Raw genomic sequence first — 18,877 nt, 5'->3', positions numbered from 1 at the left:
GGAGAAGCCGCTACCTATGCAACCTACAAGGAAGAAAAATACATCTGCAACCTACCAGGTAGGAGAGACAGATACCTCTGCAACCTACAAGGAAGAAAAATACATCTGCAACCTACCAGGTAGGAGAGACAGAAACCTCTGCAACCTACTATGAAGAAAAATACATCTGCAACCTACAATGTAGGAGAAGCAGCTACCTATGCAACCTACAAGGAAGAAAAATACATCTGCAACCTACCAGGTAGGAGAGGTTACTACCTATGCAACCTACAAGGAAGAAAGTTACCTCTGCAACCTACAATGTAGGAGAAGCCGCTGCCTATGCAACCTACAAGGAAGAAAAATACAACTACAACCTACAAGGTAGGAGAGGCAGATACCGCTGCAACTTGCAAGGAAGAAAGTTACCTCTGCAACCTACTAGGAAGGAGAGGCAGATGGTCAGCTGGAGAATTTCTATAAGGAGAAGTACATTTGAGGATCCAAAGTGCACCCTTGTGCAACTATGTTTCTCCCCTTCTCACTGCAAAGAGAAAAGAAGCTCAGTATTGGCTGACATTTCTCCATAGGCCTCTGTTAGATGCTAGCCTTCTATTTTATTTCTCACCTTTTTTTCTCAGTATACTTACTGACCAAAAGAAAACTCTTGGGCTTTTGTCAGGCAATGGAAGCATATGGACATGTTTAGCGTGAAAGTCAAGAGACTTAACTGCCATACACATAGAGTGAAGAAGAGAAATGTGACATTAAGATTACAAAATATGCTTACTTCTATTAATGTGATAATGAATAATTAGGTTTAGTTCCTTTTTTCAAGGAGAAGTTGAAATTCAACTTAAAGGGGTTGTCTCATCTATGTTCTATATTTCCTATTAGGGCATATGATCTATATGGAGTGAGGTCCCCTGGTTGGTCAAAGTTTCGGCACTCGACTGTTTTATTCAGTCCCATAGACTTTGAAGATTCAACAATGGATTTTGGAGATCGGTTTTAACGGAGGGGCCCCAATCAACCAGAAATGTATCTCCTAGACTGTAAATAGGTGAAACATGGAAATTGTGGGAAAGCCCCTTAAAATGAGTACATAAAGTTTAACAATTGCCTGTACTGGATTCCAATATGTGAATAATTTACCGCTTAGGTGATATAACTGGTGTCCATCTTCATCCAGAATGATCTGTGCCACTAATGTATCACCTAGAATAAAAGAAACAAGCAGATAGCCAGACATCTGAAACCATTTCAGTCATTGGGCTCAACCCATAAATATCCAGAGTTACTGGGGTTCAAAAAATACATAAATAAAGGCACAGGAGTAATATCTGTATAGTGAGTAATGAAAGATCAGACAATATGGGCATCTTTTTAAGATAGTTCCAAAATTAAAGGGTATTATCTGAACAATAATTTTTTTATAGCTCATATGTATCTAAAATATAACATCATTACCTCTTTCAATAAATTCAGCCATTACTCCAATCAGATTAGGATTTTGGCAATTATTCTGTAGGACAAAAAGACTTTCCCACAACGCTAGCACTGCATCTCGCCCCATGTCCAAAATATCTTTAATTAGAAGTTCCGAAAATACCGAGGATCCTAATTCTTTCTCCATTAGAAGGTAATCCTGAAAAAGAAATACATTTATAATTTTTTACAATTCCTCAGATGCAGGGATTTTAGTGAGGGCAAAAGTGGAAAATGCCCACGATGCGTCAACCTCACAGTTACTATGAAGATAACTTCCCACCAAGCTTTTTCTCCATCATCCTTGATTCAACCTTGATCATATGTTAAATGTAAGCTACTGTCTACGGAAACTGGATTTTTTTTAGGTTACTCAAGACAAAATCTTCCAAAAACACCTCGATGGGCTTCTGGATGAATTATCTATGTATGGTTATACCGATACTATAGGACCTAGTTGTCTCTATCTCATTCACCTCATATTACTCTGATCAGACGTAAATAGAGAAAATCATTTTCTTGGAGAAGACCTTCCTTCTACCTAGACTTATATTTGGCACCATCATATCCCATATCTTCTTGGAGACAATTACCCCTGTAGAAAATCCTGGGGGCTGTCTCATTGTCATACAGGTCATTTTATTAATTAGTCATAATTAACTAGAAGGTCAAAGAAGGAGTTAATTTAGGTTCAGAGTCTTGAAGATGAGTTATGAATTGGTCAGAAAATTTAACCAGATTATACCTTAGTGCTTTTAATAGTTTTGGAGAAAATGACTCCTTTTACGTATATGAAAGACTTTCTTCTCACCATCTCCATGGGGACTTTTCGAGACCTCAGCTCGCTGAGGAAGTTCCGAGTCTCCAAATTCTCCACTATGTGTGTCAGGTCATTCCGGAAGTATTTATACATAATCCTCAGGGTGGACATTTCATACTGTAACAGTCGCTGGTGAAACTGTTCAATGTCATCTAGATAAGAAAATCGCATTGTCTCAATGACTCTTCTCAATTTTGGCATACTCACTAATTATGGCTACCATAATTCCTAAAGCTCAAAACCAAGGAGGTAAATTATTAGGAAACAAGATCAACATTGAGAAAGAAGCTGCTCCGAATCATACAATTGACTTCAATATTACTAAGATGCATTCAATTCACTGAGTGAGGACCTCAGTACTCCAATAGTTCAAATTCACTAAATTAACTCATTCACTGACTGAAGAGGACTATCTAAGTTAAAAATTACCATTTATTTGGATTTATTAAAAATATATATTTACATATCCACCGTACTATTTTCGCAATCTATCCACTATTGTCCTAACGGTTCACGTTCAGATCAAATTATGGATACTAATATAAAATAAAGTCCAACCAGACTGTGTATACTATTCTTATAAATGTAAGTAGTGCATTATCTCTTCAGGAAGCAAATAATATCCTTCCAATATCCACACACTGATATAATGGGAATTGTCATAATATGTGCATTCTCCTCATGACACTCATATCGATATTCCCACTGTATAAATATCAGGAGAATTTAAATATATTAGCTCCTAATTTTCTGAAGTTATCATGTAAACCATCACTTCCTATTGTACTTTTCCCTCATTTGAATAACTCAGTGCTTTGTGTCCTCTCCTGCCCAGGAGATGTGGTATGATCAGAGCATGTTCCTGCACGGTCATTACACAGTAGACTCCAGGGGTACATTTATAAGATTATCTCAGCACGTGAACATTTTTTTAATCACTTCCTATTGTGGACCTTATTTTCATTCCAAGATCTAGTGAATAAAATAAACTTTTGTTCATGGAACAACCCCTTTAAGGATGGGGATCCATAATGCATCAGCCACTTACCACCAATGATCCAGCCACATGAAACAGCCAATAAGCAATTATGCCAGTAGTTTCTCAGTTTTACCCACAAAACCATGTGTCTGATGGCTACCAAATGTGACTTCCTCAACTTGAATACTCAATCTAATGAGGCTAAAGTCCACCAATGCGCGGATGGTTTAGAAGACAACTGAAACTAAGCCATTTATCAATCACTGTTCCTGAGGGAGGTGTCAGAATCTGTCGCATGCTCATGATGAACATATCCATTTGTCTTCAACTTTTATTACTGGGGTGACCAAAGTGACCTTACTGACCATCGCTGATGACTCTTAAACAACTTTGCTCCATGGCTTCTGTTCTCCACAGTTTAAAGATTTCTTCAAACTTCAATCTAAAATTTCAAAACAAAGTAGTAGATTTTAATGGTGTTAAAGCGTAAAGTATTACATGGTTTCATAAGGTTGAAGATAGACATAAGGCCATTGAGTTCAAGCTATAACAATGGTGTAGTGATCGTAACACGATGAACAGGAGTAAGCAAGACCAATATTGGTCAATGCAGGTGCCCATGTTGGCTGAACACTTGTTTTGTAGACAGCTATCTGTTTTGAACCCCCCCCCCCCACACACACACACACAATCTCTTGACTCAGTCAAGAGTAGTGTTGAGCCACCCCCGTAGTGTTCGAGTTCGGTTCGGTTCGTCGAACACCCGTGTGTTCGCCGAACTGTTCGTCGAACTGTTCGTCGAACACCTTCGAACACCGTTAAAACCAATGGCAGGCAAACAAAAACACATAGAAACACATAGAAAACACCTTCAAAGGTGTCCAAAAGCTGACAAACTGCTCAGAAGACATAACTAACACATGGAAAAGTGACAAATACATATAGTCATGCGAAAATAAAAGAGGTGGAGGAGTAAAAGGAGGGGGAGACACAGATATAGGCATGTCATGCCCTTCTAAAATCCAAAAAGTGAGAAGCCGACACGGCCAGTCCGCTCCTGCCCGTGCCACCTCCGTGTCGCCGGGTTTGTGCCAGAGCCGCGGTGAACCCTGACGGCCAGCCCCCCTCTCCCAATACTGGTGCCTGTCCGCTGGTGGGTCGAGCGAGCCCCCCTGTGGTGGAGGCAGCTCTAAGCTTTTTAATTTAAATTGTCTCTCTAATTTGAATGAATACACTTTAAATCCATTTACAAGGATCTATTGGAGGGCAAGTCTCATGGCAGCAGCCGCGGTAATTCCAGCTCCAGTAGCGTCCACTAAAGCTGCTGCAGTTAAAAAGCTTTTATAAGGATCGAGCTCGGCTGTCCACCGCAAGGCATCCTACTGCCAGTCCCAGCCCCTATGCCTTGGGGTGCCTCCTGATGCTCTTCACTAAGTATCCCATGGTCCCGAAGCATTTCCTTTGAAAAAATTAAGTGTCTAAACTACAGGTGGTGCAGCTTGCTTAACAGCCGGGATAATCCGCTCACTAGCAGACACTGCTACTAGGCACAAAGTATTTCCTGGGCTAGATGCAGTTAAAAATTTGTAATTAGATACTCTCGTTGGATGCTGAGAAAGCATTCCATAGAGTCTCCTGGCACGCCATATATGATTCTCTTAAAAAGCTTGGGGTAGGGGTCTAGGGGACCCTTTTATAGCCAAAATCACGGCCCTGTATCGCAATACGTCACCTAGGCTGAAGATAAATGGAACTGTAGCACCCTGAGGGCTCGGTTGCTACAGACGTATTGCACCTCACCCAGAGGTGTGATATCTCACTCTCAGGTAAGGATGGAGTGTGGATCAGGACCCGACACCTGCATGCATTACACCACATTGCCGTGGGGCAGGGCGACCAATATGCCCCTGAGATGGGCACGACAGTCCCTGTCCCTGGCTGGAGTGGGGGGAGGGAACACTGAGGAAGGGGAACCCTGTAGTGCAGGAGCAGGGAGGAAGCAGTTCCTGGGTGCATTGAGAAGGGAGTATAAAAGGTGGGCACCATCTTAGTTCAGTGCAGAGAAATCTGAGCAGAAGTGGCAGGGAGCAGGGGCTCTGCATGAGCTCTGCTCCGGAGGCGGGCCTAGTAACAGAGGCCCAGGCCTGGAAGAGGGAGAAGGAAGGAAGAGGAGCGGAGAAGGCTCCAGGAACGAGGAATGAAGGGATCCCAGGGGTGCGGACGGGCGAGTCGCCACCGCACGCCCGAATCCACCTGCGTGGAGGGGTCAGGCCAAAGGGGGAGACCGGTCCCCGAACTAGTGGAGGCAGGAAACGACCCTCAGCTAGAAACCGGAGGCTCTGACATTTTATGTGGCGCAGCCCCTCGCTACACCCGCTAGGAAGGCACCACATAGGGTCAGGGAAACTGGCGCCAAGTTTACCAAGAGGAGGCCCGAGGCAGCCGGACAGAAGTGTTGGTAAGAAAGGCCAGACAAAGGACACACAAAGGGGGTCCTGTGAAGTGCTCCAAAGTTATCTGGGAGTTGTCTGAGCCCCTCACCTGGTGAGCACAGTACGACGTGGGCAGCCGTTACCTGCAGACGTGGTCTGGATAATAAGAACTGTGAGTAAAGGCCCTGAACTGCATCACTGACTCCGTGTCGTTACTGCTGCTGCCCTGCACCATCACCCCCATCCTCCGCATACACTGCCCTGAGGCTATACTCCTCCCGTGGGGAGTTATGCTACGCTCTGCTGCACCCACAACACCAGCCTCAGTGGTCTGCCCTGTAGCGGCAGTTCACTCTGACCGCAATCCACGGGTGGCGTAGTCGGACATTTAAACATGAAAACCACATAAATAGTTCCGCCACTGGTTTGACCGCCCTGAGCCACGGAACTGGGTCGCCGCCACGAAGACTACAACCACCAGCATCCACCAAAAAGGGTCCGGCTCCGGGTGTCCCAAGGCCCAGGGGGTGCGTCAGAACATTTTCATCACCTTTCACAATCACCAATGGGACAAGGCAGTGATGTCCTCTGTCCCCTCTCTTATACATCATAGTGACGGAGCACCTGCTCTCATCAATTCGCCATAACCCCAATATTAGGTGAATTGAGGTGGGAGGCACCGAGTACAAGTGCTCTCTATTTGCTGATGATGTCCTAGTATATATCACTCAATCACATATATCCATCCATGCTGTTATGGCTGAAATAGATCACTTTGTTACATGGTAAAATTTTAAAATCAATGCAGCGAAGTCTGAGGCCCTCGATGTCTCCCTCCCCAAATCCATATAGGATTCCATCCAGTCCAACTTTCCCTTTGCCTGGCCCTCACAGGGTATCAAATACTTAGGAATTCCTATTCATAGAGACCTCTCCCATCTATTTTATCTTAATTTTGGGCCCTTTATTGAACAACTCCATACAGACCACGGTTGGCAAGTTAGAACTGTAAGATTCACTACGTGAACCACTGGTGTTTTGTGGAAAAGCACATGTACACTGCGTTCCAAATTATTATACAAAAAGTGTTTAGGAGTGATAAGGGAAGAATTTGTTTGTTTGTCAGTTAAACTCATTGATGGTGATGTGTGTCAGGGCTCTTTATATCACTGTAAGCAATTGCAGACACCTGTGCTAATTAGTTTGGCAGGTGTGTCCAATGAAAGGCAAGACTACTTAAGAAGGCTCTCTCACATTATTAAGCAGCCTACATTTTCTGCCAAAATGGGAAAGAAAAAGGATGTGTCGGCTGCTGAGAAGCAACAAATTGTGGAGTGTTTAGGTCAAGGCATGACTACAATCAACATTGTGCGATGATCAGGATGAAGTGTCTTGGCAATCAAGAAGTATGTAGCTGATTCACAGTACACACGTGTGCGTGCTGATAAGGGCAAATTGAGGACTCTTTCCTACAGGCAATTACGTCAGGTTGAAAGAGCAGCGGCAAAAAAGCCTTGTCATAGCAGCAGACAAGTTTTTGAAGCTGCTTGTGCCTCCAACGTCCCCCGAACAACAAGATGCAGGGTCCTTCAGAGGTTTGCAGCTGTGCATGCGCCATCCTGTCGACCTCCTCTATCCACTTCACACAAGCAGAAACGGCTCCAGTGGGCCAAACATTACATGAAGACTGATTTCAAAACTGTTTTGTTCACGGATGAGTGCCGTGCAGCGCTCGATGGTCCAGATGGATGGAGTGGAGGATGGCTGGTTGATGGACACCCCACGCAAACACGGCTACAGCGCCAACAAGGAGGAGGTGGAGTAATGTTTTGGGCTGGAATCATGGGGAGAGAGATTGTCGGCCCCTTTAGGATCCCTGAAGGCGCTAAAGATGAACTCCATAATGTATGTGGATTTTCTCAAACAGCACTTCCTGCCATGGTTCAAGAAGAAGAACCGTGTATTTCACAGCAAGATCATTTTTCTGCATGATAATGCACCATCCCATGCTGCACATAAAACATCTGCATCTCTGGCTGATATGGGCATAAAAGGGGACAAACTTATGGTGTGACCCCCATGATCCCCTGACCTCTACCCCATTCAGAACCTTTGGAGCATTATTAAAAGGAGTGTCTATGATGGCGGGAGGCAGTTCACATCTAAGCAACAGCTCTGGGAGGGTATTCTGTACTCATGCAAAACAATTGAAGCAGAAACCATCCAAAACCTGACAAATTCAATGGACGAGAGAGTTCAGAAGCTCCTTTCGAACAAGGGGTCCTATGTGAAAATGTAACATCACCTAGAATAAAGTTTTGAGTTGAAAACTGTTTGATTTCAGTTTCTAACAACCTGCTAATGCTTATAATTTCAAAAATGACCATTTTTTTGGTCTTTATTAAAATGAAAAGGTTGATCGAAAAGTTTGGGGGATCTAAGAGTGTGGCAACCCAGTAGTCATGATTACTTCGAATTCTGACAATATGAGGGTCATGCTGCAGGTAGTGCAGCAAGAAGGCACTTATGTGCCTTGCGCATCTCGGAGCCCCAAAATTATTTTCCGGGCTAGATGCAGCTAAAAATTATTTTTAATTTTAAATCTGGTGAAGCTTTAGTATAGATGGCCTAATAGGATCAGTGCTGCACACTGCTACAAAGTCCAAATTATTTTCCAGTCAAGATACAGATAAACATGATTAGTAATTTGAAAGCTTAAAACGGTTGGTAGGGTGATTTTAACCAATCATCAAGCTTTTACTCTCCCCAGGATGACACAGGGGTAGAAAAGTCGTTTCGGATCCATGATTTGTTCATCTTTATGAACGTGAGTCTGTCTACATTATCAGTGGAGAGCCGCGTGCGCTTATCTGTCAGCACACCACCAGCAGTGCTGAACACACGTTCAGACAGAACGCTGGCTGCGGGGCATGACAAGATCTCCAAGGCGTAAGTGGCTAGCTCCGGCCATTTATCCAGATTGGAAGCCCAAAAAGAGCAAGGGTCCAGTGACACAGTCGTGGCTTCAATGTTTACTTGGAGATACTCCTGTACCATCGTCTCTAGGCGTTGACTATGTGTCAGACTTCTTGTCTCCTGTGGCCTTGCAAAGGATGGGCTAAAAAAGTGGTGAAATGATTCCGCAAAATTGATGTTACCAGCAGATACTGTGGTTCTGTTACGGTTTGAGTGCTGAACACTTGACGGTCCCACGGTTGGCAAGTTGGAACTGTGAGATTCACTACGTGCACCACTGGTATTTTGTGGAAAAGCACATGTAAGATTCTGCAACAGTCTCTGCTGATACTCCTGCATGCGTGCATCCCTTTCTATGGCAGGAATAATTTCTGCAAATTTACTTTTGTACCGGGGATCTAACAGTGTGGCAACCCAGTAGTCAGGATTATTTCTAATTCTCACAATTCGAGGGTCATGTTGCAGGTAGTGCAGCAAGAAGGCACTCATGTGTGTTGCGCATCCAGGAGCACCAAGTCCCTGTTGTGTTGGTGGCGAGGTAACAATCATGCTTCCTTCCTCTGTCCTCTCCCCCCAACCTCGCACAACAGAATTGTGATCAAGGTCTCCCTCATCTGATGAGTCTTCCATCAGTTCGTCCTCCACTTCTTCCTGGGCTCCTGCACCTTCCTCACTAGTTTGGCTGCTACCATGCGCCCTGGTAAAACCATCTCCCCCACCCTCACATGCCTGCCGCCTTGGTGCTGCCGACCGTCTGGACCTTGCAGATGTTAGCCCTTCCGCATACAACTCCTCCTCCTCTACTTCCTCCACCTCCTCTTGTGCCACCACCTGACTCCGAATTCTGTTTAACATGTGCTCCAGCATGTAAATCACCGGAATAGTCATGCTGATAATGGCATCGTCAGCACTAAACATCTTCGTCGCCATTTCAAAACTGTGCAGAAGGGTGCATAGGTCCCTGATCTGAGACCACTCCTCCAGCGTGATTTGCCCCACCTCTGAATCTCGTTGGCCCAGGCTATACGTGAGAACGTATTGCACCAGGGCTTGTCGGTGCTGCCACAGTCGCTGCAACATGTGCAGAGTTGAATTCCACTGGGTAGGCACATCGCATTTTAGCCGGTGAAGTGGCAGGCCCAACGACTTCTGTAGAGATGTAAGTCGCTGAGCTGCGGGATGCGAACGGCGGAAGTGAGCACACAGCGACCGTGCCCTCTGCAGAAGGCCATCTAGTCTGGGATAGTGGGCTAAAAATTGCTGGACAACCAGGTTCAACACGTGAGCCATACAAGGCACGTGTGTGACATTGCCCCGGCGAAGGGCCGCACCCAGGTTTGCAGCATTGTCGCACACGGCCTTCCCTGGTTTCAGGTCCAGTGGAGACAACCATTCATGAAATTGGTTCTCCAGAGCTGACCACAACTCCTCAGCTGTGTGACTCACATTTCCCAGACATTTCAATGTAAAAATCGCCTGATGACGTTGAGCCCTACTGCCAGCATAGTAAGGAGGTCTGCAGGATCCCTTCTGCGCAGTTAGAAAGCTTGTGGCATGACCAGACAGGCTTTGGGTGCAGGTGGAAGACCGAGAGGAGGTTGAGGAGGCAGAAGCAGTGGAGGAACTTTGACATAAAGAGGATTGACGCACAACTCGTGGGGACGGCAAGACTTGGACAGCAGCCCCTTGTCCTGCTGTCACCATAGTTACCCAGTGCCCAGTCAGCGACATGTAACGCCCCTGTCCATGCCTACTCGTCCAAGTGTCTGTGGTGAAATGCACCCTGTCACACACAGAGTTTCTCAAAGAAGCGGTGATGTTGTGTGCGACATGCTGGTGGAGCGCAGGCACACCTTTCTTTGAGAAGTAGTGCCGACTGGGCATCTGGTACTGGGGCACTGCGACGGACATAAGGTCTCGAAAATCCTCTGTGTCCACCAGGCGGAAAGGCAGCATTTCTGTAGCCAAGAGCTTGCAGATGGTGAAATTCAACCTCTTAGCTTTCTCATGGCTAGGAGGAAATGGTCTTTTACTTGTCCACATCTGAGGGACCGAGGGCTGGCTATTGTGCTTAGACGGGGTTGATAAGGGTGTCCCCGGCAAACTGCCGGTCTGTGAGGAAGATGCAGGCGGACATGTTAGGTTGCCTTGATCCAAAGGTGGTGCTATCGATGTCGGACAGCGCTCAACACCAGCTGGTGTTACCACCTCCAAAGAAAATGATGACCTGCCAATCACGCTGGCTGTTGCGGGTAAAGAGGTGGCAGGTCTGCGCCCCAAAACAGGTGTGACTGCTGTCCCCCCAGTCACAGAGGATGAAGAGGCCGCGGATGCACAAGATATGGCAGACGGTGATTGGCCCGGCCGGCTAGGCCGCATTGTAGCACACTGAGCTTCCCACTGCAACTTATGCTTCATGTCCATGTGCCGGTTCATGCATGAAGTACTCAAACTATGTATTTTTTGGCCTCTACTTAGCTTTTGCTGACAAATGTTACAGATAACACGAGTTGGGTCATCTTTATCGATCTGAAAAAATGCCCAGGCTATGCAAGGCTTAGCACCCATGCGACCTGAAGAGCCACCACGACTTGTGGTGAGAGGCAGAGTTGTGTTTGAGGATGCAGTTGTTGACGTGCTTCCAGTACTACGTCTCTGTCCAGGAAGGCGCAACCTGACCTCGTCGTCACTAGCATCTTCCTCCACCTCCTCTGCTGACCTCATCTCTTGGCTGACTGTGGGTTGACAGTAAGTGGGATCTCCGACCTCATCATCATCACCCTGTGCGTTATCACACCCGTCGTCCTCAGAGCCAACCTGTTCCTGCCCTGACAAAAAACTAAAGTTGTCGCTCCAATCAGGTATTTGAGTCTTATCATCGTCTTCCTCATTGTCTCCACCAACAGGAGTTACAGTTTGGGAATGAGGGTCTACATTATGGTCAGAACCTTCTGCGTCTGGTCCTGGATCCGACTCATAAAGATTCTGGGCATCAGTGCAGATCATTTCCTCGTCTGGATTCACAGAAGCGCTGGAGTCGACCTCTGATTCCCAGGCTATAGTATGAGTAAACAGCTCTGCAGACTCAACCATCTGTTCTACCTCATACTCAGACGGGCAGCTGGAGATTTGGGAGCTGTGAGGAAGCAAGTGCGATTTGGGTGACACCTTTGAGGACTGGAGTATTTGTGATGTTGAAGTTGATGTGGAGGAGAGCCCACTTAAAGGAGCACTTGATATCCGTTGAAGCACCTGCTGTTTTTGTACCTCATCTGGAATTTGTAGCGATTGGCGTGGCCGTAAGAAAGGGATCTTATCACATTGTCCGCTAAAAGAAGTAGACATTTTAGTTTGGCTGGAAGATGGTCTTTCTTCTGCAGATGTTACTGTTGCTTTAACACCTACCCCACGGACACAACCTTTTTTCCCCTTCCCAACACGCCTATTCCCCTTTCCACCAGCAGCAGGCCTTTTTCCACTCATTTTGGTGGTTAACTAATTCACAACTCTGGAGTTGTTTGCACAAAAAAACAATGGATGGTAACCAAGCAGAGCTGAGTGGCCAAACTGTGGTATTAGGCCAAAACTATTGGCTGGGTTAGATGCAGAAAAAAATTATTTTTAATTTGCAACCTGATGGAGGTCAGTATAGATGGACTAATAGACCAAGTCCCACACACTGCTAGAAGCCCAAATATTTTTTCAGAGCTAGATGCAGAAAAAAATTATTTTTAATTTGCAACCTGATGGAGGTCAGTATAGATGGACTAATAGACCAAGTCCCACACACCGCTAGAAGCCCAAATATTTTTCAGAGCTAGATGCAAAAAAAAATTATTTTTAATTTGCAACCTGATGGAGGTCAGTATAGATGGACTAATAGACCAAGTCCCACACACTGCTAGAAGCCCAAATATTTTTTCAGAGCTAGATGCAGAAAAAAAATATTTTTAATTTGCAACCTGATGGAGGTCAGTATAGATGGACTAATAGACCAAGTCCCACACACCGCTAGAAGCCCAACTATTTTTTCAGAGCTAGATGCAGAAAAAAATTATATTCAATTTGCAACCTGCTGGAGGTCAGTATAGAAGGACTAATAGAACAAGTCCCACACACTGCTAGAAGCCCAAATATTTTTTCAGAGCTAAATGAAGAAAAAAATTATTTTTAATTTGCAACCTGATGGAGGTCAGTATAGATGGACTAATAGACCAAGTCCCACACACTGCTAGAAGCCCAAATATTTTTTCAGAGCTAGATGCAGAAAAAAATTATTTTTAATTTGCAACCTGATGGAGGTCAGTATAGATGGACTAATAGACCAAGTCCCACACACTGCTAGAAGCCCAAATATTTTTTCAGAGCTAGATGCAGAAAAAAATTATTTTTAATTTGCAACCTGATGGAGGTCAGTATAGATGGACTAATAGACCAAGTCCCACACACTGCTAGAAGCCCAAATATTTTTTCAGAGCTAGATGCAGAAAAAAATTATATTCAGTTTGCAACCTGATGGAGGTCAGTATAGATGGACTAATAGAATGATGCTATGCCCAAAAGATTTTACTTCACTAGGTGCAGTAAAAAAATTGGTATTCTATACACAGGTGTTATATCTTGCAACACAGATAGGCTACTCCACTGACTAACACACTCTGCAATAGGCCAAAAAGGATTAGCTTTGCTAGATTCAGCCAAATGCTGTGAAAAAAACTTGCACAGCACTGGCACAGACCTGCCTGGCAAAAACTGATAGGAACTCATGTAACCTAGTCCTGAAAAGGACTGCAATTACAATTAGTCTTTACTCCCACAACCTATCTATTTAAGAGCACAGACCTCCCTGATAAAAGTCGTAGGAAATGCTGTAACCTAGTCCTTAAAAGGACTGCAATCACAACTATTCCCTACTCCCAAGCTATCTGTATATTTGTGCGAAAATTGGCTTGAAATTAACAAGGTATAGCGCACACAGCAACAGCGGTGCCGTCTAACACGCAGCTGCAGCAGTGAGAAAATGGTGGCGACGGGGAAAATGGCTTGGTCTTATAGGGCAAGGACATGTGACATACACTGCCAATGACACATGCCCTTGCTTGTGTGAAAAAAAGCACTTCGCTCCGTGTGTGCGCTGCTGATAGGCTGACAGATTGCACCTCCCCACTGCAAATGCGGGAAAGAGAAAAAAAAATGGAGATCTTCATTGTTCCTGCAGAGATCCATCCCCCCACCCCGCTGTACACTCAAACTGCGTATTAACATTAATTTTCATCATTACTGAGAAAAAATCCAGTTATGATTTTGGTGCACGAACAGTTATCGAACATAACCTCGAACAGCCGAATTTTTCTCAAATTATTCGTGTTCGCCGAACGGCTCGAACACCGCCCAAAACAGCTCGAATTTGAGATTGGCGAACAGTTCGAGTAGAACAACGCTCATCTCTAGTCAAGAGTTTATAGGGTTTAGGGACAGTTTACGACATTATACTGGTTACCTGTTATTGAATTATTACATGTGTTTAAACCCAACCAGTCTTGGCCAACTTTTTTTTTTTTTTTTTAAAAATCTTAATTAGGACCCCAATCCACTCCAGATTGCCACAGTCAAGACCTAAATAACTTAGGAATATCTTTATACACAAAACTAGAAAATATATTTGAGTTTCAACACTATAATGTAGACAAACTCACAGATTATGAAAGAAAAGTGGTATATAAGATTAAGTCAGAGTTCACAGAAAAATATACTATACAATTAAATTTTATTAGATATGGATTAAAATCCTCACATGAGGGAAAAGACACAAAAAAATGTTTAAAAAAAACAAACAACTATACAGAGTAAGCTAACGTCTGTCCCTATAGGTATCCCTATCAAGCTCTACCTAGCCGCGGAGTTTGGCACCCTGATGGAACACAAATGGTGCCAACGCTCAACAAGGACTGGCCCTAGGGTCCCTGCCAGGCCCTGTGGTTTATATAAGACCCTGTTCAGATCCTAATTATAAAGCAGAATAAATAGATCAAAAAGGTTAATGTGAAATGATAAGGGACAGATCAAGACCCCTGACAGTTTAGGTAATATAGTTGTCTACTACTTATAGTGTCGTTCTTCATTTATTTGAATATTACTTATCTTTTGTATCTGTACCCCAGACACTCGATTGAGGATTAGGACTCTTTAAACCTGCCATCACCCACTGACCCAAATGGGTATTTGGTAAATAAAAAAAACACCCCTGATAACCTGATTGGGTAGAATTTATCTAATTTATCAAAATAGTGATTCTGTGTGAAGTACTTTTTTATATTTTTTATTGTATTAGATGGTCCTTTGGTATATTTACACTTTTTCATATGTCCAAATCATATGAGTAATTTTCATCATAGGTGGTCTATATGTCCTAATTGGAGATATAGTATCCATCACTGTTTTCCTGTAAAATCAAATACTACTGACTATATGACCTAAGATGTCAGGGGTCTTGATCTGTCCCTTATCATTTCACATTAAGCTTTTTGCTCTATTTATTCTGCTTTATAATTAGGATCTGAATAGGGCCTTATATAGGCCACAGGGCCTGGCAGTAACCCCAGGGCGAGTCCTTGTTGAGCGGGGGCACCATTTCCATTCAATTAGGGTGTCATCCTCTGAGGCTAGGTAGGGCCTGATAGGGATACCAATAGAGACAAACCTTAGCTACTCATCAGGGTATAGATCCTGGTTGTTTCTAAACATTTTTTGTGTCTTTTCCCTCAGATGAGCCTTTACATGCATATATAATAAAATTTAATTTTAAGGTACATTTTTCTGTGAACTCTAATACAATGTGGACAACAGGGATTCTTGTTGCTGGTGGTAAAAAATGTGGTGAGGTCAAGCAGCTCCTGAAATAGGCCTATGTTTGTGTATCTATTTGTCCAAATCAGAATGCCAATCCTCCCAAGAAAGTTCCAGTTTGGACCGCAATGCTACTATGAATGTCCCAGTCTTCCAAAGAATGTCCCAATCAAGACCCCAGGAATGTCATGAATCTGACCTTAATCTACCCAGGTGTGTTTCAATTAGGATCCCGATCCTTGAAGGTATGTCCCAAATGAGGACTTCAATTCTCACAGGAATGTACCAATCATACTATCAGTCAACTCAGAAATGTCCCAATGTCGAGAATATCAATTTGAGGGCCCAAACCCTCCCATTCAGGACACCAATCCTCCCATGAAAGTCCCAATAAGAACCCAAATTTTAGTAAGAATGCCCAAATTATGACTTCAATTCACCCAGGAATGTCCAAATCCCATTAATATACTCTCAAGACACCAATCCTCACAGGAATGTCCCAATCCCCCTATAGATATACCAATTCAGACCACAATTGTGACATGCAGAAGTAGTGCCGTTGCTTTAAAAGCATTCAGCAACTATTAGAAGTAACACAAGCACATGAGACAGGAAGTGTTGTGCTCCAGAACCATCCAGCAACTAGAGGGGTTAAAACAGTCACAGGAGAAGGGGAGTGTTTTAGCAGAGCCCCAGGGGGATTGTAGGCAAGTTGTTTACTGTCTGGCTGGAGCCGAAGAGAAAGGTGGTGTGTGTGTTCTGTATCTCACAGAAGTGCCTCTGCAAATGAAAAGGATTCAAGTCAGGAGTAAAGCTAAGCACAGGTCAGGTAAAGTTCCTGAACTAGCAGTGCAGAGTATTGTCAGGCAGAAAGATAAGGACTGAAATAAATGGTGTCACATGGATCATTTCCCTCAGCAAACCCTCCCCCCTCCTCCATCTCACTGTGCTGTAAGGAATGCTGTGTTCATTAATGTTCCTTTGCATTAGAACTGTGCTGTCCTGTACTACTGGGAAGACTGTGAACTGCTGTGCTGAGAGGAAACTGTACTGTTTGTCACTGGAGCCTGTTGCTCATAAGACTTAACTTGCACTGGCTGTGCGGCTTCTTATTAAATGCTACTGTTCTACCGTTTATGAGGACTCTTGTCAAGTGTGTCTGGTCAGCAAGTAAGACAACCTACGTGTCTGTGCCTGAGGGTCTATACGCCTGTGTACCTGAGAGAAGCTGCAGCACATTGTCTATGGTCGCCCTGAGTAACGGTTCCCCCAGGATTCCAAAGAATTCATATAACCTGTCTCGCCCCTATCTGAACCTAGCGGCGTGCGTGTAGCACAATCCTACCATGAATGTCCCAATCTTCCAAAGAATGTCCCAATCAAGACCTCAAGAATGACCTGATTCTGACCTCAATCTACCCAGGTGTGTTTCAATTAGGATCCCAATCCTTAAAGATATGTCCCAAATGAGAACTTTAATTCTCACAGGAATGTCCCAATCACATTGTCAGTCCACCCAGAAATGTCCCAGTGACAAGAATATCCATCTCAGAACCCAAACCCTCCTGGTCAGGATACCAATACTCCCATGAATGTCCCAATAAAACTCAAATTTCCATAAGAATGCCCCAATTATGACTCTCATTTATTTCTATTTTCTAGAGCAGTAATGCTATTAAAATGTCATATATTTTATGTTCGCATACTTAGCGTTGCAGTGTGCTGCTTTGTTTGTTAGTATTTTAAGGAGGTAGCTTCTCCTAGTAAGCACATGTTCACACCTATTTCTTGTATTAGAAGTGCTGTCAGTTTTTTCTGTTTCTATGTTTAAGCTTTGACTGAGCACTCCACCTCTATGCTGCAGGTGGTTTTAATTGCAGTAGGATCTTACTTTCCCACATATCAGCAGACGAATGTCCCTTAGAGAGTATTCACATTGGTAGGGTCCTGGTATTTTGAGAAACCCCTTACCATGGCTACCAGGTACACATGAATTGGCCAATTTATGCGCTAAGATTTCTCATTTATTTCTATTTTCTAGAGCAGTAATGCTATTCAAATTTCATATATTTCATGTTCGCATACTTAGCGTTGCAGTGTGCTGCTTTGTTTGTTAGTATGTAATAAAAGAGGGCGCTGTGACTGACAAAAATAACAAGAATACACTATGTAAGGGACAGCACTGTACATAACAGAAGAGGAAGCTATATAATAAGGGATGGCATCATATATAACTAGAGAGTACATAATAAGGGATGGTGTTATACATAATACAAGGAAACTATGTAACTAAGGACGGTGCTATACATAATAACTGAGTACACTATATATTAAGAGACTGTGCTATACATAATAAGGCTACATTCCTGAATCTTTGTGCAGTGTCTGCGTGCTACCCGCTTTTACAGACGCATTGAGTATGTCCTATTCTGATCCTCAAAATCAAATCAACACAGGACATTCTCTGACCCTCGCGGATTTCATTCTCAGATCCGTGATTTTCATGGATGTGTGAATCGACCAAGAAAACTCTACGAGTCCGCGTGCCATAAAATAAAAAATCTGGCAGCTCACGGACATTTCACACAAATGTGAGAATGCAGCCTAAGGGATTTTACAGATAACATTATCACTCCATGTCACACAACGCCGATACAGAATAATATTTACATCCAGACACTTACAGCTGATGTCTCGTCTGATTAGAGTCTGTTTCTGCTGCTTCTTCTCCATCTGTTCAGACCTTCATGTCGACATCTCCCAGCCATGACTCATCTTGTCACAATGATCACCGCAGCCCTAAAATTAAAAAGGTCAGATATATTGTATATATGCATGTGTCTCCCCCGCACTGCGCCCCTGATTACAGATATATACCCCACCATTAATACACTATTAGCCAAGCACCATTCAAAATATATCCATCATTGTCCTCTCCCCCACCCCATCATTGTTTTTCTCCCACGTCTATTATTGTCATCTCTCCTACCACTATCATTGTCCTTTCTCCCACATCCATCATTGTCATCTCAACCACCTCCATCATTATACTTTCTCCCCATCATTGTTCTCCCCTTCCCCATCATTGTTCTCCCCCACCCACACCATTGTACTCCCCATCCCCATCATTGCTCTCCCTCACCTTTATCATTTTTCTCACTCATTCATTCATTGTCTTCTCCACCTTAATCATTGCTATCCCCCACCTTCATCAAGGCTCCCCCCAACTTCATCATTGCAATCTCCCACCTCCATCATTGTTCTCCCCCACCCCCATCATTGCTCTCCCCACCTCCATCATTGTTCTCCACATCCCCAATACTGCCATCTCTCCCACCACCATCACTGCTCTCCCCA

At 43.9% G+C, this 18,877-nt stretch overlaps 1 protein-coding gene across 2 annotated transcripts in view; it reads right to left on the bottom strand.

Annotated features, from left to right (window-relative positions):
• The window catches only part of LOC141153989 (NACHT, LRR and PYD domains-containing protein 3-like), a 102,632-nt gene that overhangs the window by 60,548 nt on the left and 23,207 nt on the right, over nucleotides 1-18,877 (bottom strand). Inside the window, exons 1-5 of one of the 2 annotated variants that reach the window (XM_073639342.1) lie at nucleotides 18,205-18,608; nucleotides 3,632-3,708; nucleotides 2,279-2,439; nucleotides 1,450-1,627; nucleotides 1,135-1,197 (exon numbers count right to left, since the gene is read on the bottom strand). In XM_073639342.1, coding sequence (XP_073495443.1) covers nucleotides 1,135-1,197; nucleotides 1,450-1,627; nucleotides 2,279-2,439; nucleotides 3,632-3,665 — 436 coding nt within the window. In that variant the 5' untranslated portion in view covers nucleotides 3,666-3,708; nucleotides 18,205-18,608. Of the gene's footprint in view, nucleotides 1-1,134; nucleotides 1,198-1,449; nucleotides 1,628-2,278; nucleotides 2,440-3,631; nucleotides 3,709-18,204; nucleotides 18,609-18,877 lie in introns of those variants that run through there. The other variant, XM_073639340.1, reaches the window with a different exon arrangement.

The sequence above is a fragment of the Phyllobates terribilis genome, unplaced genomic scaffold (assembly GCF_046119375.1).
Source record: "Phyllobates terribilis strain yellow unplaced genomic scaffold, ASM4611937v1 Scaffold_7__3_contigs__length_470593459, whole genome shotgun sequence".
Lineage (NCBI taxonomy): Eukaryota > Metazoa > Chordata > Amphibia > Anura > Dendrobatidae > Phyllobates > Phyllobates terribilis.
Note: the sequence above shows the minus strand (reverse complement) of the source record. Positions and strands in the feature narration are given on the sequence as shown.